The 22,967-nt window shown below is 42.9% G+C and overlaps 1 protein-coding gene across 22 annotated transcripts in view; it reads right to left on the reverse strand.

Annotated features, from left to right (window-relative positions):
* Positions 1–22,967, reverse strand: part of Mast4 (microtubule associated serine/threonine kinase family member 4) — a 591,901-nt gene that overhangs the window by 299,945 nt on the left and 268,989 nt on the right. For 8 of the 22 annotated variants that reach the window (XM_063281110.1, XM_063281105.1, XM_063281108.1 and 5 more), the window contains one exon: positions 19,191–19,265. The exons of the other annotated variants lie outside the window; for them this stretch is intronic. In XM_063281110.1, coding sequence (XP_063137180.1) covers positions 19,191–19,265 — 75 coding nt within the window. The remainder of the gene's footprint in view (positions 1–19,190; positions 19,266–22,967) is intronic. 22 annotated transcript variants of the gene reach the window in all.

Here is a 22,967-nt window from a genome sequence, read left to right on the forward strand (position 1 = left end):
AGCACAGAGTCTGTCAACCGGGCCTAGGATCCATCAGAAGCAAGTCTTGGAAGCATTGATTACAGATCTGTCAATTTGTTTCCTTTCCCTAAAATAAATTTGGGAGAGCTTCACAGTGTGCACTAATGACTTTGAAGTTAACCAAAGAGACTCTAAGCCTAATGGTATCACATTTGTGACAGTTAATTAGCAGAAAATATTTCAATGCGGGGCCATTTTTTCTTTTTTCTTTTTTTTTTCTTTTTTTTCTTTTTGGCATCAAAAGCAGTAAAAGGCTTTGGGGTTTTAATTGCTTCTACCCCAAGCCTGGCTTCTGGTTCTCTCCCCGTGAAGACATAATCCTCCCTTCGAAGTCAAAATGGTCCTTTGTGACTTCTATGACCACAAGGACCCTGCATGGGGTAGATATTTAAATTTGAGCCCTAAGAAGATTTTCACAACATCGCTTATTGTTGTTATCCAGATTAGAAAGATTTCAAAGCACTGCCTTCTTACAGCTAACCTACCTGAACATGGCCCTCTGTCACACCTGTGAACGGAAGCGTCCACTCTGGTTTCTATAAAACTATACCTATTAGGTTCTTTCAAAAAAAAATTAACAAGCACACTAGAAAATATCTGCTTGGTATGTATGCAGTGCTGAGGAAAAGGTGTGTGTGTCCTTGCACTGAATTCTCCGGATTGCCTTGGAAGTATAAAATGGACCACTGAGTGTGGATTCCTTTCTCATAGAATGCAGCTAAAAATTCGATGGCAAAATCATATGAGATTGTACAAGAGTTTCAACAAGTGGGGGAAACACACTTCTGAGTGAGAGAACTCTGAGCTGAACTGAGGGTCACCCAAAACATCTCACTATTTACACATGGTGACAAATCTGTGCCCATTTTAAAAATGTTTCTGGCATTTTTAATGCTGGCTTTTAAACACAAAAAGACAAAGCAAGCCGAATAGCACTTAGTTTAACTGTTTATCAGTGAAAGAAAACAAATATTGTGGCTAAATTGGACTGCAAAGATTCATTGAGAAACGCTTTACACATTTACGATTGAAAAATAGATATGTGTATATGTTACATCCTATATGCCAACCCGTGCATCTTTAGGATCACCAGGAAGAAAATGGAAGGTGGCAGCCTCAGAGAAGCTGCAAGGCACAGTGGATTAGAAGATTGGGGAGCCTTCTCTGCAGAGTGTGTACAAGTCCCATCTTGCCTATGGCTTTGGGCAACTTCTGTGCCCTGTCTCTCTGACTTCCATCAGTGGAACATGCAGCACCTGTTAGGAGGATTCAGTGAAAGGCATAAAGTGGCTGGAAACGGAGCTGGAGCAGAGCGAGCCCTTTCCTACAGTTACCATTCTGTCTTAAATATGAATGCACAAGTCTGACACCGCAACCCTAGGCTTTTGCCCTTTCAAAATACCAAGTATTCGGCCACATAATAAGTTATTATGCTAATATACTATATTTTTTTTCAGTGTACCAAAAGACAGATTAAAAAGTAGTAACAAACTTAGATAGACTCTAAGCCTCCTTCAATGAAAGCTGAGAGACTCTATTCTATTCTTGTATTATTGATAGGACTCTCAGGTGCTTTCCAAATAGCTCTATTTAAGCCAAAATGGATTATCTAGGCACTTGAAATTGCCATTTATCAAGCATGAAGTCCACCTATTAATGAAAAGCAAACTTCTTAAAGGGCTCCAATTTTATCTGAACACATGCCATGCATACCAGCGTATGTCCCCAGCAGACAATTGCCATATATTTTTAGCAGCCCCTGTTTTAAAAAATCTCATGTAGCTTTCATTAAATTCTAAGAGAAAAAAATTATTGCTTACTATGGCTAGGAACAGTATGCTAGATTCCTTGTGTGTGATTCTGCATTTTTCCGGGTCTACCTTTCATCAATAAATAACAGTGTCGCTTTAACTAAAAAGTGTGGAAAATTCTGATTGAATTTTCCACTTCAAAGTACACAAAATCATTTCATCTAACATGCTGTGTTAGAAAGCCTATGCTTCATTCTGACCTCCTGTAGCAGTCTATTTTGGGGCCAGTGATACACCGTAGCACCCGGCGTGGCTGGCCGTAAAGTAAAACCTACTGGCTGCAAAATGTTTTGAAAATCCCCTATTCCACAGAGATCCCAGCTACTATAAAAAAAAAAAATCACAAACGTGTTTTTGCTTTGTCTGTGCGAAGGCATGAGAGAGCTCTAAAAGAAATTCCCACGATAAATAAAAGCAGAGGTTTGCAGAGCACACCATCTAAGCAAGGCTGCCCTAGGCTTGCAGAGAGGAGGGAGGGAGAGCAAGACTTGGCCCCAGTGATACACCCAGAGGTGGGTGACAAAAGGCATTATTAACTGTGCCCTTCTTTGGTTCATTTGCAAGCTTAGAACAGTGCAGACCGGATCATCACCACCAGCGGTGAGGCACAGCACGTGGTGCTATGTCTCGGTCTACATCGAAGGAAGGTAACGTGTTGACTGACTTTTCCTTTCCTTTGCCGTTTAGGCAGTTTACTGTCTGTCTTTTTCTTTCTTTCTTTTCATTTGAGAGCGGAATGACAGTCCAGCTTATTTCCCTGGATGGGAGACTAGGGCTGTCCTTGTTAGGCAGTAGAGAGCTGTAGAAATAAAGTACAAAAAGCAATGTAAACTACACTAAGGAGCGTGCCTAGGTAAGATGTTCTAACTAGAGCGGCTTCTAGGTTAGAGCGCTGCCCCTGAGCCCAACCTTCCTGGTCCTCACTAGACGTACTAAGAAAGATGCATTTCAGGTTCACGGAATGGCCACCCAACGGGGGATTTTTTTCCTCGTTCCCCAAATTATAAAAGGATGGAATCCATTTAGTTTCACATTTCTACAAACTGTTTGGAACTTTAAAAAAATGGCTATTATTGTCTGATGAGAAAAATGTAAAGTCCACTGTGGAAAAAAAAATCATGTTCAAATAATACCTTTCAAAGGCGATTACCGTCGTCATCCAGACCTGCTAGGAGCAAGGGCCATACATAATCTGTAGGGCTTTTCCTATTAACCGGGGCCAGGAGGCAGCAGGATGAGGACAGCCGCTGCTCAGACACTTCACAGACTGCAGACGCTTAGGTTTAACTGAGTCCTACTTTAGTGCAAAGCTAGAAAAACTGCAAAGAAGACAACAGATCAGGCTGGAGGGATGGCTCAGCGGTTAAGAGCACTGACTGTGCTTCCAGAGGCCCCGAGTTCAAATCCCAGCAACCACATGGTGGCTCACAACCATCTGTAATGGGATCAGATGGCCTCTTTCGGTATGTGTGAAGGCAGCTACAGTGAACTTATATAAAACAAATAAATACATATTAAAATAAAAAAAAGAAGACACCAGATTGACTCAATGCTACGTGCTTGCTACTGCACTTAGTAACTTTAGATCGCAGTCTTGAATCACACCATGAGGAGAGAGGTGGGTAGCCTATGGGGTTATATACAACATGCAAGACTAAGGCCTTACACAACCACAGTGATCAGCACGTGACCACCGTGAGGGCTCGTGTCAAGGATACCACAGTGAATATGGACTACTGCCACTCCAGTATGTTTCTACCAGGGACAGGAATAAGGGCTGTGTTCTACTTATCAATGGCCAAGGCTTGTCTTTTTTTCCTTTCTCTACTAGCAAACTTCCTCCAAGACTTCCATTGTTGCTTGGGGAATGACAGCAGGTCATTGTTCACAGTAATTATGACCAAAGCTCAGAGGCTTAGAAGCGGAGTTCAAAAGGAAGCATCCAGGGCTTGCCTGATTCTTCCTTGCCCCACCCATGGCCAATGCCTCTGCCTGTCACTCCACCGAGGTTGGGAGTGGCCGTGGGCCTTTTCTTTCCTTTAAAGAAGTTTACTGAGACTCAAAAACTTGTATGCCCCTAGCTCCTATGTGGTGGTTGTGTTTTAAGGTGGGGTCTCACTCTAATGCCAGGGTCTTGGTGTCATCAGATGAGACCGAAAACAATTAAGCTCCAGGACACAGGGACAAATACATGACGGCATGAATGAAGACAGGAAATTTCTACAGACAGAACTAAAAACAGGAACAAAAAATGAAAAGCTAGAATTCCAAATCCACGAGAATGAAATGGGCTTATTCCACAGAAGAGCGTAGCAAAGGGCTGGTGCCAAAGTAAAAATGGGAGAAATCATGAAAACGAATCACCAAGAGAAAGAAGAAAAACCAAGGCAAGAGTTTGGAGGGTCAGCGGGACAAATCATACTGCACAATATGGACTGAGATGGAATTCCCAGAAGAGGATAGCCAGTAAACTATGGTCAAGGCATTTAGAACTCGATAAAGGCCATTAGTTCACACAAGAGATACAGTGAAGCCAGGGAGAACGAGTTTTTTGTTGTCTAACAAAAAAACATTTAGCCAGTTTGTTCAAATTGCCTTTTCAGGTCGGAGGTGTGTCAACATGTGGGACACACACACACACACACACACACACACACACACACAAAACTAATGATGAGAATTCTGCTGCATACCTCTCATTCTTGGAACTTTGGAGGCAGTGGCAGGAAGATTGTGAAGCCTGGGTCACATGTGGTTCCAGGCCTGTTAACATACATAATGAGATCCTCTGTCAACAATACTCAATGACTGATCTGGGAGAGGATGTGGGAAGATGCTGAATCGATTACAGAAAGACCAGCACTCTGGCCTCCGAGCCGCATGCAGCCAGCAGGTGCCTCTCAGCTGATCGGCTGCTCCCCTCAAGCACTGCTAGGAAATGCTCCTTCTAGAACTCACCCTATCAGAATACACAGAAGCAAGACGAGACTCAACCAGACCTGCCTGGTCACCACAAATCTGAGTTCCTCCTCAAAGTCACTTGCCATGTTTTGACGTGCTTTTCTTTTGCTGCCCGTGGGGACGGGTGGACACAGATACACAGTACCCAGAAGCCATAATGAATAACTATGACCCTTAACCTATTCTCTAATCTTTTCATCTCTGAATTAAATTCTTCGATTCTCATGCTGACAAATTTCCTGTCACATGTGTTTTGGGTGAGCCTGTCTCTGATGACTCTGAACAAAGTGTACAAGGGCAAGTCACCATTGCTTGTTAAGACCTAAGAAGCAGCAAGGTTGGGCAGTAATGATTTACCCACGTATACTAGACCTTTGTCACCCATATGGATAAACGAAGGGCAGAGTACAGCCAAAGCTCTTGGAAGTACCCAAGCTCAATGGACATCCAACGATAAGCATGGCAGGGGTAAGTGAGTCACTAGATGGGAACTAGGTTGGGAACACTGGATGCTGCAAGCGGGAGCGTGAGTGAGAGCGTGTCAGAAAGAGCACATGAGACATTCTTATATCTGGAAAGGAACAGCCCCGATGAAGGAATCTTTCCTCTCCCCTTTTCATCATGGGATTCAAGTGGATTCGATGTAGAAATTCCAATGATTGATATATTGAAGTCCAAGATGACTGTACTCTTTGTACAAGCTCATCGTCATGCCTCGTAACCCTGTCGCAGCCCTTCCTTGGACACAAAAGGAAACAGAGACAACCGCCATTTTATCAGAGAGTAAATTAGCATGGGGCTACTGACATTCCTAATTATATATATTTACTGGCTGCTACGTGACAGTCTCACACATGTGCATAATCTCCGACGGTCAAAGATGGTTAATTAGCATTTCCTCCTTAAACACTTGTCATTTGCTTGTGTTGGGAGCCCCCGGATGTCCTTTTCCCATTTCTTTGTGAAACAAGTAATAAGTTCTCGCAAAGTGCAGCTAGATTCCCGTGTTATCGAACACAAGAACTTATGCCTCCTAGCCAACAGGATCGTGGTGGCCGTTGTTTCAAGTAACAGCATGAAACACAAAGACTTGGAAAAAGTCAGTAGAAAACTGCTAAGAATGTCACAAGGGAAAGCTCCGAGTATTGGGGATTCTGTTTTCTTTATGTGGGTGCTGGTTACTGTTGGTCTGTGAAGGCTTACTGACACTTGTGTCTTCACTTGGCAGAATCGGCAGTGCCTGACATCTTTGGGACAGTATCAAACTTGAAATATCTGCATGTGAATATGAGAGAGAGAAGGAGAAAAGAGATGGGGAGGGAAAGGGGGAGAGAGGGAGGAGGGTGGGGAAGTGATTCAAGAGAAGCTGTCTATAATCACCTTCAAGTTCAAAGTCCCAGGAACCAGCCACAAAATGGACACTCAGTACACATTAATGGAACTGAATTCCAAAGGAATTTTCCAGTTTGTCATTTTGAAGGGCTCTCGTCCTGAGTTTATACATGTCTCATAGACAGCATCATGGAAAGCGAGTGGAATCCACTTTCTATAGAACTGTCCAAACGGGTTAAGTAAACAGACATGAAACTAGAAAACACTGGGAGAAACACGTTTCTTCTCTATGTGGTCCTAAAGTACATGCCACCCATTGTTATAATAAAACTTGGTAAATGATGGCTCAGTGTGCCAAACTGGTGGTCATTTAACCCTGGTGACCTGGGATGCCGGATCGTACATGAAGAGCCAGATGCCATGGCACATATCTGTAACCCCAGAAGGTCTTATACTGAGAGGAGAGGCAGAGTGAGGAGAATGGCCTGGACGCCCACAGGCTAGTCAGCTTGCAGTAAGAGGTGAGCAGAATCAAGAGTCACCCTTTCACAGGGTGGGAAATAAGAACTGATGCCTGAAAACTTACCCTCTATCCTCCACACATGCGCCTGGGTGCCCATGCTCTCTCACAATAATAACAAAAAAAAAAAAAAAGGGAATTAACACTTAAAGATAAGCAGAAGTGTTCTATTTAATGGTCAGTATGTTTTTTGAGGCAGGAGTTCTCTGTGTAGCCCCGGCTATCCTGGGACTCACTCCCTCAGACCAGGCTGGACTCGAACTCAGAGATCTGCCAGCCTTTGCCTCCTGAGTGCTGGAATTAAAGGTGTGTATCACCACCGCCCAGCTTGGTTGAATGTGCTTTAACGGCCTGTTGTTAGAAGGATCTAGTACAAGTCAGAAGTAACCAGGTATCTATGGGATATTTGAAAATAACTCAGGAAAAGAAGAAACTTGGGTTAGAAGACTCTGGGTTTCTTTTTTTCTTAATCTAGTTAAGTGTGTGTGTGTGTGTGTGTGTGTGTGTGTGTGTGTGTGTGTGTGTGTGTGTTTGTGTGTGTTTCTCTGTACATATACCATATGTGCCCATGGAGGCCAGAAGAGGGCATCAGATCATCCCCTGGAACTGGAGTTACATATGATTGTGGGCCTCCTGATAAAGACACTAGGAACCAAACCCAGGTCCTCCTCTTTAAGAACAGCAAGTCCTCATGATCACTGAGCCATGCCTACAAGCCTGGGTTTCTTTTTTCCTTTTCTCTCTATCTTTCCTTTGAAGCACCATCTTGCAATGTAGCATAGACTGCCCTGGACCTTGTAATTCTCCTGTCTCTACCTTTTCAGTTCTGAAATTATAGCAGGCCTGGATTTGGATTTTTTTTTTGTTACATTAAAAGCAAACAAACCAGAATTTGATGGATATGTTCCTTTGTTACACATTTTACAATAGTAAAATAGTTATACTAGTACTAATTATGTTGTATGGAGATGAATATATATATATATATATATATATATATATATGTAGCATCACAGATGTAAGCCGTACACATCTCTGTGTGTAAGAATATCATGTAATATACCTTAACTGCACATAGAAAACTTTAATTAAAACTTGCTTTGAATATATAATACATTCGCACGTATAAAGAGATATTTAAGACCATTCTATTCATCTCCTATGTTCCTCTACATACAGAACTAATGTTTAAAACAGCACATTAACCCTCTCCCCTTTGAATCTTTTCTTTGACTGAATCTCTCTCAGGAAAAAAGTATTTGCTTTCTCTCACAGCTATGTGGCTTCTGTGCACAAGTAAACTACAGTTTGTCCACTCAGTTGATTTCTGTAGGCCGTTTGGGTTATTTCCCATATTTTTACATTAAAATGTATGCTGTAATGAATAATCTGGTCCTTGACTCATTTCATAGGTAGGCTGGAGCATCTGATGGTTACCCTCCCTCCCTAAAACCCCAGTGTATTCAGTGGTACAGGTACATGTGTATAGATACTTCAGGTTAGTACTGATAAGTCTCTCTAAAGAGTTTGTACTAACTCATGCCCATCTGTAGGGCTCTGGCGCCAGAGGGCTCTTCACGGTGATCTCTCACAAGGCTAACTGCATGGGTTCTGGCGAGGGGGAGAAAACTCAGGTAGGGAGAGGGGACTGCTTCCATCCCCTCCTCTGCTAGTCCTGCTCTGCCTCCAGCCACTGCGGTTGCTTGGGCTGGGCTGAGCCAGCAGGAGACTGACTGGCTGACAAGGGGGTGATTTCGGGACAGCGGATCTCTTCTGCAAGTGGCAGTGTTACAGCTCTTATGATAGAAACTCTCAGACGATGGGATATTTCCTGCACCCCTTTAATTCTGAACACAACACTTAAATATAGCTTTGTGGATGGGTCAGTGTCTGACAGCATTTGGCCTGAGATCTTGGGAAGACCTCGTCAACAAATTTGGAGGCGAGGTCCTGTTTTACAACTGATCTGTCTTAAGCCTACTACCTGTAGTGAGTCTTCCTCTGTGGAGGAGGGGCTTGGGGCATTGTCCTCTGTGACTGATCTGTCTCAAACCTCTCTACAGGGGTCTATGGCCGGGCAAAGCGACATGAGGCCCTGATATTCGGGGAGAATGGGAATGCACTGCTGTCATTTTTAGGGTCGCCCGGGGATTCAACCTGTCTCAAACAGGAATCAGGGTACCTTTCACCACCCGCAACCCTACACCCATCAGCAATGATAGCAAAAAATTATAATTATATATAATGTCTAGATACATATTCATATATAATTCATAAATGTATAATTATATTAAAATATGTATAATTATGTATATGTATATAATGTAAATTTATAAGTATATAAATTATAATTATAAATTACATATGTATAAAGTAATATATATGTAACCATATGTAATGTATATGTATATGTATATATATGGTTACATATACATGTGTATATAACCATGTATATAACATTTCCCCAGAAAACATTATAAAACTTTTAAATTTTTTAGAACTTTTAAATACCTTAGAACATATCTTAATTTGTACTTCTTAGGCAGTATACTTCTGAGATTTATTTCTTATGTATAAGGTCATTAGTTATATTGGCTTTTCTTTATTTTCCATTTGTATATGTGAATGTGTGCATGTATATACAGGTGCACATCTGTGTGTATGTGAAAGCAAATTTTGTGTGTAGCAGCCAAAGATGGAGTGTTCCTCAGGAGCTGTTCATCATGTGCTGTGTGTGTGTGTGTGTGTGTGTGTGTGTGTGTGTGTGTGTGTGTGTGTAATATATGCGTGTGGTGTGTGTGTGTGTGGTGTATGTGTGTGTGTATGTAGTATGTGTGGTGTGTAGAGTGTATTGTGTAGTGTGTGTGTGTGTGGTGTGTGTGTGTATGTGTGTGTGTGTGTGGAATATATGCGTGTGGTGTGTGTGTGTGTGGTGTATGTGTGTGTGTATGTAGTATGTGTGGTGTGTAGAGTGTATTGTGTAGTGTGTGTGTGTGTGTGTGGTGTGTACGGTAACAAGGTCTCTTACTAAGACCTAGGGCTTACTGATTAATCTAGGCTGATTGGCACATGAGTGAGTTCAGGAAATCTCTTGTAATCTCTTGTAATCTCCAGCACTGAGATTACAATTGTAATCTGTAATCACCATGTCTGGATTTTTTTAAAATTATATGTTGCTGTTTCTAGTATGTGCAGGTGGTGTGTGTGTGTGTGTGTGTGTGTGTGTGTGTGTGTGTGTGTGTGAGAGAGAGAGAGAGAGAGAGAGAGAGAGAAAGAGAGAGAGAGAGAGAATTCACAAGTGTGTATGTATATGGTGTGTTCATACTTGTGTGCATGGGTACACATGCACAGAGGCCAACAGAGGGTGGTAGATGTCTTGTTTTATTACTCCACACTTCATTCCTTTGAGACAGCATCTCTCACTGGCCCTGGTGTTAGGATGCTCTTGGCAAGCCCCGGTGATCCACCTGTCTGTGTCTCACACAGAGCTGGGGTTATAGGAGCACACATCCATGCCCAGAGTTTCATGTGGATTCAACTTGGATCCTCGTGCTGACACAGCAAGAGCTCTTACCCATGCAGCCATCTCTCCAAGCCCAATCTGGCTTCTCACATTGGTACTGGGGATCAAGCTCTCTCTGTGCTTGCTGTCTTCCCAACCCCGTATTTGCTTTTCTGAGAATCATCTACCTATGCTTCTTGTCTCTTCATCAGTGTATGTAGGTTGATGTTACAAGCAGGTGAGGGCTGGCAAAAGTTAGGTCAAGGCCATGATCGGACAGTAAAAAGTAAGGCAGAGACAAAGTTTTGGCAAGGCAGGAGAGAAGAGGAAAGGAGGAGAAGAATCAAGATGGAGACAGAAAAGGATGGCCCAGATTCAGGTGGCCTTAAATGACCATAAATATTTCTTAAGGAATGGATTTCTATAGGTCAATTTATCTTATCTAGGTGGGCGGTTTATATCTTTATCAATTGGTTGCGAGTTTATTGTGTGGCTGTATTGTAGATTGAAAATTTAACATATAAATCTGATTGCTAAATTACAGCTTATTGAGTGAGGATTTTAACGGGTTGCTGGGAGTTTCTACTCTAACTACCAGGGGGCGGTTGCTGGGAGTGTGGGTAGAGTCTGCCACAGGGAGCTGTGATAGGCCAGCTGCTGCTGGACCTCTACTATCCTGATTTTACCAGGTAGCTGGGACCAGAGAGTTCCTGGCTGGCACAAAGACAGCCAGGAGAGAGCAGCTGGCACTGGGGGCCCAGAGACTGCCGGGGCTAGAAGGTAGCCACAGGTAATGTAGCGTGAACACACTAGAACAGCTGAAATGAAGGTACCCAGCAGATGTCATGTGGCCCTGTGGTACTGGCACTAGCACTGGATAAAAGGTTTGTTTTTATTTAATAATTATGGTAACACGTGTCTATGAAGGTCTTTTTAATGGCAACAGAAACAAATTTTAAAAGTTGAGATAGACATACATGTGAACTATAACAGGAATAAAGATTTTTCTGGAAGCCTAGCAGCACTGCCTAAGGTCTACATCAGAAGAGCCTTATCTCTGCCAAAGGACTTCTGTGGCACATGATGGAAAAGGGAAGTACAGCAAGTGCTTGCTCTCCAATGCTCAGAGAAGCCCGCTGCTCTTTGTATGTGGCTTGCCTGGGAAAGTGCAAAACGCTGTGTGATGGCTGAAGTCAGAAACCACCCCCTCTGACCCTGGCCTCTCTCTCTTCTCCTTTGCTGCCTCTTGGGTTTAAAGGGCAGGCAATCGAACTCATGCAGTGGAATCCTTGCTCAACTGTTCGTTACAGATTTCTAAGGAAAGCAGTAGACATCCGAAATGGAACAGGGTCTGGACACGAGGGATCTTGTCACCTGAGAGATGGGAAACCATCATCCTTGCAGTATGGCTTTGTCATGGAAACTGAGTCTCAGGAGTTGAAACAGAGTTGTCCTACAGATTTGCATAACAGCCAGAGGAGGGATAAAAGTACTGTGTGCTGGCCACTGCAATGTTGTCCTTCTGATCCAAACCATAGCAGGTATTTACTGATCTGGCCATCTGTATCTAAAAAATGCTGGACATGCCAAGTGGCTGTCCCTATGATTACAGATGCCTACCGCTCACCAAGAGACTACTCTCCCTCCCAATTCCACAGTCCTCAGAAAGGAAGGGACAGACTCGGGTAAAGTCAAGAAAAGGCAACTCTGCAGCAACTTCTGTCATTTTCACCTTAAAAACCCCACCTTTTACAGGATCACGAGCTATTGTCCAGAGAAAAGGAGAGGGGCCTGGACCGATTCCTGTGTTTTTCAGGGGTGCCTGCCGTGTTGTTTCATGACCTGGATGCTGTTAGCATAGGATTACTCTGTGTAGGATGGTCCAGTTTATCAAAGTTTTTCAAGCTGTGGCCTTACAGAACTATATTATATTTAGTCTGGAGTTCTGTATACACACATGCATGCATTCATGCATACACACACACACACACACACACACACACACACACACACACACACACACACATTATAGTTGTTACTGCCAGGGATGCCAACGACGCCATCTATGCAGAGCCTCTCATTCCCTAGCTAGTAAGGCCAGCAAAGTGGATAAGAACAGACTAGAGACATGGCCCAGTCGTTAAACGCATTTGTCGCTCTTTCGAAGAACCTAGGTTCAGTTCCCAATACACACATGGCAGCTCATAACCATCTGTAACTTCGGTTACAGATCCTATACAGGGAATAGAATGCCCTTTTCTGACCTCTGTAGGCACAAGGCACACACACACAGTATATATACATACAGTTGGGCAAGCACTCATAAATCTAAAATTACATATACACATGTATGTATGTATGTATGTATGTATGTATGTAATCTTAAGGGGGAAAAAGCTAAGGACTTATGCTAGATATGGTGGCTCATATCTGTATGAGGCTCATGCATGTGGGAATCTGGGGCAGGAGGACAACCTGAGTTAAACACTTGAAATTCCCAGGACTATGTATAGCAAGAATCTGTCTCAGAAAGCCTAAAGAATGCGGAGGAAGGGTGAATGACATGAGATAGGGGAGGGAGGGGAGGAGAAATCACTACTCGAAGGGAAGACTACAAGGAATTTAAGAAGACTTCCTCCCCTCAACATCCATTCTTACTGAGAAAGACGGTATTCCTGTTGCTTTGCAGTGGTGAGGGGCTGAGGGAGTCAAGGAGAGAACTCCCAAGTTAGCTAGCCCTTCTTCAGCTTCCGAGCTAGTATGTAAAATCTGAAACAGTTCTTTGTGATCTCAAAGCTGGAGAGCAACTACCGTAAGGAAAACGTACCAAGAGGATGACGCCTCCTCCATCTCGGCTGGCATCACACCCCTGTGGCTGATAGCTACTGCAGGTACTCATGTAACACACATGCCTGGCACTGACGCTGTTTAAGAGTTCCTAACCCTCAAAGTCATTTCTGACCCGAGCTCCTAGATCTGTCCCTGTTCAAGACCGGGGTGAAGCTGGTGCTGCCAACCATGTAGTTTATTATCGCCGCTGCCGTCCTCATTTACTTGCCAGCTAAACTATGTGCTTGCAGGTATTGAGTTAAATCCTGCAAACTGTATTATTTCATGCCCAACGTACTGGCAGACTAATAAAAATCCACTGTATTATACATTATTTCTCAAAGATCACAATATCTTAGGCCCCTATTTTACAGAATGGAGAGGAAAATCCAAGAGAGCATAAACCATGTTGACCTAATGTGATTAATGTTAATGTTGTTTTTCAACTCGATAGGCTCTGCAATTCCTATGAGAGAAGCTTCCCTCCAAGCATTTGGCTGTGGAACTGTCTAGATTCCATTACCTGAAGTGGGACCACCCACTGTAAGTATCATGGATGCATTTCATGGGCTGGAGTCCTGGGCTGCCTCAGATAACCCTGCCACCATGCCTTCCCTACCACTATGGACAGCACCCTTAAACCATGAGCCACAATAAACCCTCCAACCCTCCCTCCCTCCCTCCCTCCCTCCCTCCCTCCCTCCCTCCCTTCCTTTCTTCCTCCCTCCCTTAAGTTCCTTCTATCTGGTACTTTGTCACAGCAATAAGAATTTATCTAATAACTATGATTTACCTAACAACTATTTAAGTAATCATTTAGCCAATAACTATGAGGTGAGTAATCCCAATTTAAAGACTTTTACAATTTGGTACTGATTAACCGCTTCAACCACGAGGTCACTATCTTACCAAACCCTCAAAGGCAACCTGATGCGACTGACACTGTTCTGGGAATGAGAAGACGAAGTGATTAAGTGATTGGCTTCAGGTCACCGTTAATAAGTCACAGAAACGAGATGCATGCTCATTTTAGTTGGGACCAGAGATCACTGATAGATGGCTGATGTAGAGAGAATCACACAAACAGAAACTGTAAACTCCCTCAAAGATTTCTATTAGAAATTTATGAGCCCTAAAGTCCTTAAAAAAAAAGTTCCCATAGTGCAACATTTTATGTTGTTTTCTTTTAAAAAAAAAAGAAAAAAAACTCAGAATAATTATGGCAACCAACTTCCTATCCCCTCCCTGTCTTTCTGTCCTTAAATATAGTAACAGGCATTGCATCCTCCAAAAATTATTCTTTAACACTTGAAACTCCCAGGACTAGGAAGGTGTTAATTACCATCCAGAAACTCCATGCATAAGAAGGCTCCAAAATGTAGATAATTTAAAACCCAATCCTTCCATGCTTAAAAAAAAAAATCAATCTATTTTCTTCTGACAGGACAGAAAGAAACACAATCCTGTGATTTCCCTCAGTCTATTTACACCATCTCTGCAAGTATGAATTCTGGTCCCTGCTCAACAGTGGGTTCTAAGGTCTCAGAGATGTTTACTCTTCAGGTAGGTAGGGATGAAAAAAGGATCAATCCTAAAAGGTTTACACTAAGCAAAAAGAGAAGACCATCTGCTCTGAGATAGCTCCAGGCTGATTTTCCCAGCAGGGGAGCCCACGTTTTATAAACCTCATTCTCATTAGAGAAAAGGAGAGAAACTGCTGAGAATACATAGGAAGGGTTTTCAAGCCCTACAGCGTGTTCAAATGATGTATGTCACAGGCAGGTTTTGGTTGCTGGATTATCTGTGTGTTGGGGGAGTCTGGGGTTTGCTTTATAAGGAAGGAGAGAACGCTTCAACACTGTTTGGTCTTGAAATGCGTTCGATGCCTCCCGCCATTTTCCCTCACCTTGCTTGAATTTCCAATGCAATCTTTATGAACTTATTTATTCTGGATCAACAAAGCCTCCGATGTAAAATGACAGCTCACGGAGAATAAATCTTCATCATCCTTTTTGTGCTGAAATGTCAGGAGATTTGAAAGCTAATCCTCTGTGCACCTCCTGTCCTCTTCTGCCCACCGGATCGTGTCCCTGACGCTCCTGTATCAAATTGATTTTTATTTAACAGAGGGCCTTTAGCCGCTCCCACAAATAACAGCGCTGTAGTCTTTGAACTATTATTCCTCCTGGCGTGTTGTTGAATTCTTTGTTCATTTGCTGTGCTAACAGCCTTCCCAACTGGGGGACGGACAGGTAAGCAGAGTCTCAAAGTAGAAGATGCTTCTGATAGTCCTGGTGGACAGGCTTAGCCAATGTGAGGAGCGCTGCTTGCCTTTGATCTCCCCTGCACCCTTTATTTTTATTCAAATAAAAACAGATTTAAAAGCTTGTTTTTCTATGCCCAGAGCACAAAAGGCTTTCTAAGCTTCTCAGGTGATGTAAGAATCCAGGCTGGGTGTGTGTGTGGGGGAGTTGGGGAAAGCCAATTCTTCGAGCAGAATATGAGCTTCCTATGTTCTGGACTATATTTCCTCAATAGGATGAAAGCCATTTCTCTTTTCTAAAAATTAGCTTCCACTGGAGACCCTGACAGAAGTCTGCCTAACAATGAGACCATAAGATGCCGTGAGGAGTAGAGGGTGAAGTGATTCATAGCGAGATTTTTAGAACTGAGACTTGCCTTTCAAAAATCCCAGTACATGGTAAAATGGAGAGCTTCAAGTAGGCTCGATGGAGGAGAAATCCCATCTGATTCACTGGGTATGAGAACATTTTACATGTTCTCATTGTGTCAAAGAGGACACTTAGGACAATGGGGCTCACGGTTAAATGACTAGCCAAGGCCACAGAGCTAGCTCATGATAAAGCTGACAAGTCAATTGGATTTTCTGTGCCACGCCTTTCTGTCGATGGGGAGCTGTTATACCTGGCTGAGCTTCTCCCCAAATTATGCAAGGCAGACAGACATTCACAATCAAATCAGTATTCTCAAGTATCTGCCACTGGGTTCACCACACACTGTCCCTGACTGACCCCTGGAACAAGGAAGCCTGCAATTTGTATGAATTCTTTACAACAGCTCAGGTCACCCCAGTTAAAAAGACACAGTTCAGATTAAAAATCAAGTGTGCCTACAGTCAAAGGTCACCGGTTACACAGACACACATTTCTGTTTCCCATTTATTGTCCAAGTGATTTATCCATGAGCCAAACAGTGGCTTTCTCCAAATCTCCTTAATAATTAGGGGAATAATTCTCAGATTTCCATTTCTGCAATGTTTTGGAGAGGAAAGGATCTGACCTTTCGAATCTATTTGGTAACATGGGCGAACCAATTCACACAGCACATTAAGGCACCGGCCATCCTCCCTGCACTTTAACGAGCTCTTCTCAAAGTTTCTGTAGATAGGAAGCCATGATTCTTACTCTAAATGGAAAAAGAAAAGCCCTTTGCCACAAAAAGAAGAAAATTAGCTAGTTTCTAGCTGGGTACGTAACACAATGTATGTAAGATATTGTTTCTCTCAAAATGTTAAGATGGAGAGAAATGAATTCTAAAGAATACTAAAATGAACCCAAGAAGTGTGTGTGTATGAAATGGGATGTGTTTAATTTATACAGTACTTTAGCCACATTAGTTATAGCTCAGAAGTGGGTAAGAGGAAGCTTCTGTGTTCTAACCTGTCATCTACAATAGGAAAATATATATACCTTTGCCTCTTTAAAATTAGTTTAGTGTATATGTGTCTGTGTGTGTCTCTCTCTCTGTGTGTGTTTGTGTGCCCGTGTCCTGTGACCCAAGAAGAGAGTGTCTGATCCCCTAGTGCTGAAATAGGAGTGATAGACTGCTGTGGTTCTTGGGTGAAGGTCCTAGGAACAATCCTTTGGAAGAACACAAAGGCTCTTAATCTTGGAGCCATCCATGTCGCCATGAAAATACACTTCTGACACTGTGACGCTATCAAGTTTACTTAAAGCTAGTTTATCTCCTCTCATACATAACAACAGGCTGCTGAGTTGTGTGGAGTTTAGGGAACATACTAGGCCCTTAATAATACGGCAAAGGGCCATGACATCTGTGTCCACATGGAAAAACTTTAACATAGGAAATGTAGTATTCTTGACAGATTAAAATAATAGCCATACAAAGTGATATGCTCTACCCAGAGTTTACTCACTCAGAGTGGTTGGCCAGCATGATGTTGGAGATGACTATGTCTTAATACCACAAAGTGTGGCATAGTGAAGGGGCAGTTAACTGGTGACATAGAAGTTGATAAGGCTGAAGCTTAAGACAGGCTTCTGTTTTTCAAATTGGCAATATTTAAATGAACATGTAAATTGGTAAAATTATTACAGAAGCCACGAAACTCCAGGAACTCTGTAACTTTCCCCCTCAGATGTGGCACCTGGGGTTCTGCCTGCTGGAAATGGCCTTAGGTCTAGTAAGTGAGAGAGAAGAGCCCTATGTGTGACACCCACTACAGATGCCTTTGTGTGACATCTACATCCCCGTGTGTGATATCCACCACACGGGGGAGGTAATTTGGTCCCAGAATGCTCATTTATTTGACCCTGGGCAAAATTCTGTAAAAGGATTTGAGTGGAGTACTTTAGAAGGCCAGCTGAAACTTCACGAAGTCACAGGACCAGGTTTACGAATGTGCTCTTCTGCTGGCCAGTGATTGTGAGCTTAATAAAACGTTATGCACAGTAGAACTTGGACCTCTTAAATGGCTGACTTTACATCTCAGCCACTTTCTGTGCCTCCTGCTATCTGTCAGAGAGCTCAGGGAGCAGATTGTTACAGGTGTAGTCGGGCCCTGGAAACAAGGGCCTCTAAGGACGGAAGCTGTGAACTGCAATGGCCTCTAAAGAATTGTAAAAGCCCCAGGAGACCCACACTGGGAGCCAGAGGAGACTGAAGCCCTGGCAGCGGCAGAAAAGGGGACTCACTTGGCAGTCAGAGATTTCAGAGTTCTGACAACTTATCTCACAGTGGGCATGTCCCTATGCACAGTCCCTGGCTTTTGTCTCAACATTTCTATAGCTGTATAAGGCCCACCTACTAGGAAAACAGGAGAGAAGCTAACAGCTTTTTTGCTTCTCCCCAGTTCTGAATAGACTTGTCAATCAACCCATCTCCATTTTCCAGTTCCCATCCTCCTCCACTTCTTTTTGGGTGTGCTGATGAGCTGAGGACCTCACACTCCAGTTTCCGCCAACAGATGGGCTTCAGAAGGCTTCACAATATCTGCAGCTCTAAAGCCAACCCACCCACTCTCAGAAAATCTTCAGGATGTTTAGGGGTCAACTGCTTTTGTTTGTCCATCTGTTTACAGTACCGGGAAGCAAGCCTAGGTTGGTGTCTGTGCTAGCTATGAACTCTACTGAGGACCTGTTCCTGCTACTATGCTATACAGACCCCACCATGAAGAAGGTCAAGTGCCAACTCAACAGGAGTTCCAATTACCAGAGAAAATGGACCTCTGAGCATGCCTGGTCCACTATGGGTGGCATAACTCCCTAGGCTGGGTATCCTGCCTGTACAGGAGTGGCGAAGGCAAGTTGAACACTATCATGCACACATTCATTGTTTACTTCTAAGTAGCGTGGTCTGATCAGCTGGTTCAAGTTCTGGCTGCCGTTGTAGTCCTGCTGTAAAGAACTGTACTTTGAGCTAAAATAAATTATTTTCCTTTAGGTAGACAAAAATCCATGCCCTCAAATCATAAGCCAAAACAAATCTTTCTTCCCTCACATTGTGTAAGCAGGGATTTTTTTTTTTTAATTAAAAGGAGGAAAAGGTAAGACAGCACACAGAATACAAGGGCAGCAGACACTCAGAACTAGTTCACTTTCTGAGCTTTGGGCAGTGATTTCTGCTGTGGGGATATCACTAATGTGACTGACCACATGGCAGTGCTCTAGTGGGCATCTTGTCCCAGCAAGGAGTTCAGTGACATCTCACAGGTGCTTGACATTGGCCATTCTCACCGGAAGATACACGGTAGAAAAACAGCTCATGCTACAAACCACAGTCTTGTTTGGCTTCAAGACTGGCTGTTAAGTGTTTATTGGAACTCCACTAGTATGTACAGTTTTGTGTAGAGAAAACATGGCCTCCTCTACATGCAGCACTTAAAAAGCTCACGATCACAGAGGGACGACACTGTCATGCACATTGGCTGCCCAAGGTGACAGGGCACACTCACTTTTGAAGCAGCTGGGTCCACTAGTCTCTGCCGATGTCGAGCTGAGTTGAAATGGCTCTTTGGAGGCTGCCCTTCCTGACAGTGAATGGAAGATGGGAAATGGACAAAAGGCGGGAAGGGGAGAAGTGGGCATGGGATGATGGGAGAATGGCCAGAAAAGGAGAGGGACAGAGTTTAACAGTACTGTACTTTGTTTAAGCTGAACATCCAATAAGTATGCATGCCTATACACATGCATATGCATACAAACACACACACACACACATACACACACACATACACACACACACACACACACGCATGTTCACCTCCATTAAAAAATCACATAACCCAAGCAAGTCATTATGTTAAAAACAGCCATTTATACTGCCACAAGCCTAGCCCAGGATTCAGACATTTATAGCAATTTTTTATTCTCCTGTCAGCATATCATACTTAGGAAAACTAGAATAGTATTTTCCTGAACCCAAAGTCCACCTTCCTAAGAAAATGACTTTATGGAGCTTGCTTAGAACTTCAACCTGTCTCATACTACCTAAATGTCATAGGAATCAGACACACACACACACACACACACACACACACACACACACACACCTGTTTTAGAAGCATCTCTCTCTGTCACCCAGTAGAATTTATCATTTCTGACAACCATCAATAACTTCCCCTAAATATGTATTAGTTTAAGATGGGACTTTCATTAAGTTTATCGTGTACAATGAAGAGTGGTCTCTCCTTATACCGACTGCTAATGGCCATATACAAAGAAAAGGAAGGAAGGAAGGAAGGAAGGAAGGAAGGAAGGAAGGAAGGAACAAAGAAACAAAGAGAAAAAGAAAGGAAGAAAGAAGCAAAGAAAGAGAGCTCGAATGGGACACACAGAAAGCTTCACCCTCCCCACTCCTCATCATATAACAATGATATATCACATAATATCATATAACACAAGCACACAAACACATGGTACCATATTTGAAAGACAAAAAAGAAAATAGGGACCCTCATAACTGATATAGATCCCACTCCCATGTTTCAAAGCTGTACAACAAATACTGCCAGCATGGAGTGGCAAAATGAAAACCATCAGAGAGATGGTCTCACAGAACCTCTGGGCTGAGGAAGGGGCGCGGTGGTAACATCACTTGCCTGGCATGTGCTAGAACCCTCAGTTCACTGCCGAACAGAAATACTTCTGGTTTTCCAACACTCAGTTCCTGGGTCAGAACAAAGAGGCAGCAAAATGACCCTGAGATTAAAATTAATATTTACTCAACCCTATTTAAAAAGAAGGCAGAAGAAGGAAAAAGTCCTAGCGCTCTAGAGGAAGAGGCAGGAGGATCTCTGTGAGTTAAAGGCTAGCATGGTTTACACAGTGAGTTCTAGACCATCCAGGGCTACAAAGCAAGACTCTGTTTCAAACAAAAAAAGAAAGAAAGAAAGAAAAAGAAAAAGGAAAAAAAAAGGTAAAGACCTATGGATATAATGCATTTAGGGGTACAGCACTTACAATTTCTTTTTTTTTTAAATTTTCTTCTGCAGTAATTTCCTTCTAATAATAGTTCTATTACTTGGAAGTCACACAACAATCGTCCTCACTTGAGATGCTAGCTATCCCTACCATCCAGTTTGTACCATAGCACGTACCATTCAGAAAGGAGCATGCAGGTCAGGATTATTATCTTTGATTTCTAGAGCCTATCCTACCGATATACATCTTCTCACTACCCTTTTCTTAAGAAAAAAAGAAAAGAAAGTGGTGAAATAGTCTTGGACCCATCTGACCCAGAATCCTTCTCAAAGCTTTGATAACAGAGCTGATGACGCTCACAAATACTCAGTGTTTAGCAAAAACAAGAAGTTAAATATGGCTTCTCCTCTCAACAGAATCAATGGCTTTTTTAGAGGGAGAAAAATTTTTAAAACGCCTAGCAGATTACTTAGTCTGATAATTTCAAGATTATCATTCCAACTTGGTAGTTTATGAGGCTGGATTGGATGAGTTTCAATGTTTCCTCTCTTCTGTCTGGATAGAAGAAGTTATCAACTAAATAGTTGTCTGCATTAATACATCTGGAGAACCCCCAACCCCGACTGACCTCCCTGTGGAGTGATTATAGCTGATTTAAGATTCCAATGCACAGTGTCTGCCTCCCCTACATCAGGGGGAAAAATTAATCTTAGCGTTAAATATACAATTACAGTCAATGTGCAAATTAACTAAATCCTGAGCCTGTGGTTTATTGCTCTTCTCCTGACTCCGAGGTGAAAATGTTATCTTTTTTTAATTAGCTAATTGTACCGTGAACGCGGCAGGAGGCAGACGTTGATATTAAACCTGAGATCTGGATCCTTAAACTCCCGCTTGGAGAAAGGCTGGTGGGGAAGGAGAGCCCACTTTCTGTGGGAGGTGAAGGCTTGCGGCTCCCAACCCCATTTATCGTCAAGACAATGGATCTGTAAGAGTGGACAGGGACAGCTTGCGACAAGCAGGTAGGTGTGTGAAACAATCAATGTAGTTGTATGGAGATTCCAGTCATATATCTTAATAGAAGCCAGGGAGGAGCCTGCAGGATTAATGTCGTTTTAATGAATTGCATAGAGTGGAAAAGCAGTTGTGGGCCACTCCCAGCAAGTTTTCCTCCACGTGGCCCTTTAACTTTACTGCTAATTTTCAATAAAATAATCGCACAGTGTCTTTTCTGGAGTTGGGGTGGGGTGGGGGTGGGGCTAACCTGCTCCTAGGCTCCGGAATGAGTCTGGTGATCTTGAGACTATGGAGTTTGCAGACATTAGACCCCAGACCCTCTATGGAAATCCTTGAGAAGGGCTTTGTTCAGTAATAAGGGAGGTGTGCCTTTTCCTTCATTTATCAGGTTCCCTAACTGAACAACTTTTCCTTTCTGTTTTTGCCACTCTTATTACTTAGCATATAGGGGAGGGGTTTAAACGAAGCACGGCCTAGCCTAGTCAAGGAAACATAATAGTATCACTTCTGTTATACAGTAGTGTGCGTGTGTGTGTGTGTGTGTGTGTGTGTGTGTGTGTGGTGCTGGGGATAGAAACGAAGGTTGCATGTATACAAGCCAAGTGTTTTACCACATCCGCCAGCCTATATGCCACACATCTTTTTAAAAAGCAAATAAAGCTCAAACAGTTCCCAGAAAATCAACTCCCTACGTGCTATGGCTTAAATGCCAAAAAGTGTGTGGATATTGGAAACTTCATTCCTACATGATTTCCAAGGTAGAACCTTCCAGAAGGACTTATGATTAGATGAAGTTATCAGAGCCCAACCCCTGTGATGGCATTGGTGACTTTCTATTAGGGGAAGAAAGATCTGAGCTGGCATGTCTGCCCTGTCTCACTATGGGATGGGCTCATCAGGTGACAAGGTAGCAACAAAGGCTTCTGAAACTAAGGAGCAGAGGGCAGGGCCACGCACGCTCTGATCCGCTCGCTTCCAGATGCTGAGCTAATGAATGAATGAATGAATGATAACAAAAACTGTATATTCTCTATAAATTATTGGTCTCAGCTATTTTCTTGTAGCAACAGTAAACAAACTTATTTGCTTAAACAGTTCCCTATATTCAAGAAAAACATTAAACTCTATCACTCATGCCAACACTAAAGGCAAAAACCTGTATCGATATTTTTCCCCTCATTTGCTAACTCCCAGGAACTGGTTTCTCCTAAATAGTAACCAGCAGCATCTTAGTATCTGTCACTCCAGACTGAGACATCAATCTCTGGATACCATTTACCTCCTGCCTAATG

This window comes from Rattus norvegicus, chromosome 2 (assembly GCF_036323735.1).
Source record: "Rattus norvegicus strain BN/NHsdMcwi chromosome 2, GRCr8, whole genome shotgun sequence".
NCBI classification, from domain to species: domain Eukaryota; kingdom Metazoa; phylum Chordata; class Mammalia; order Rodentia; family Muridae; genus Rattus; species Rattus norvegicus.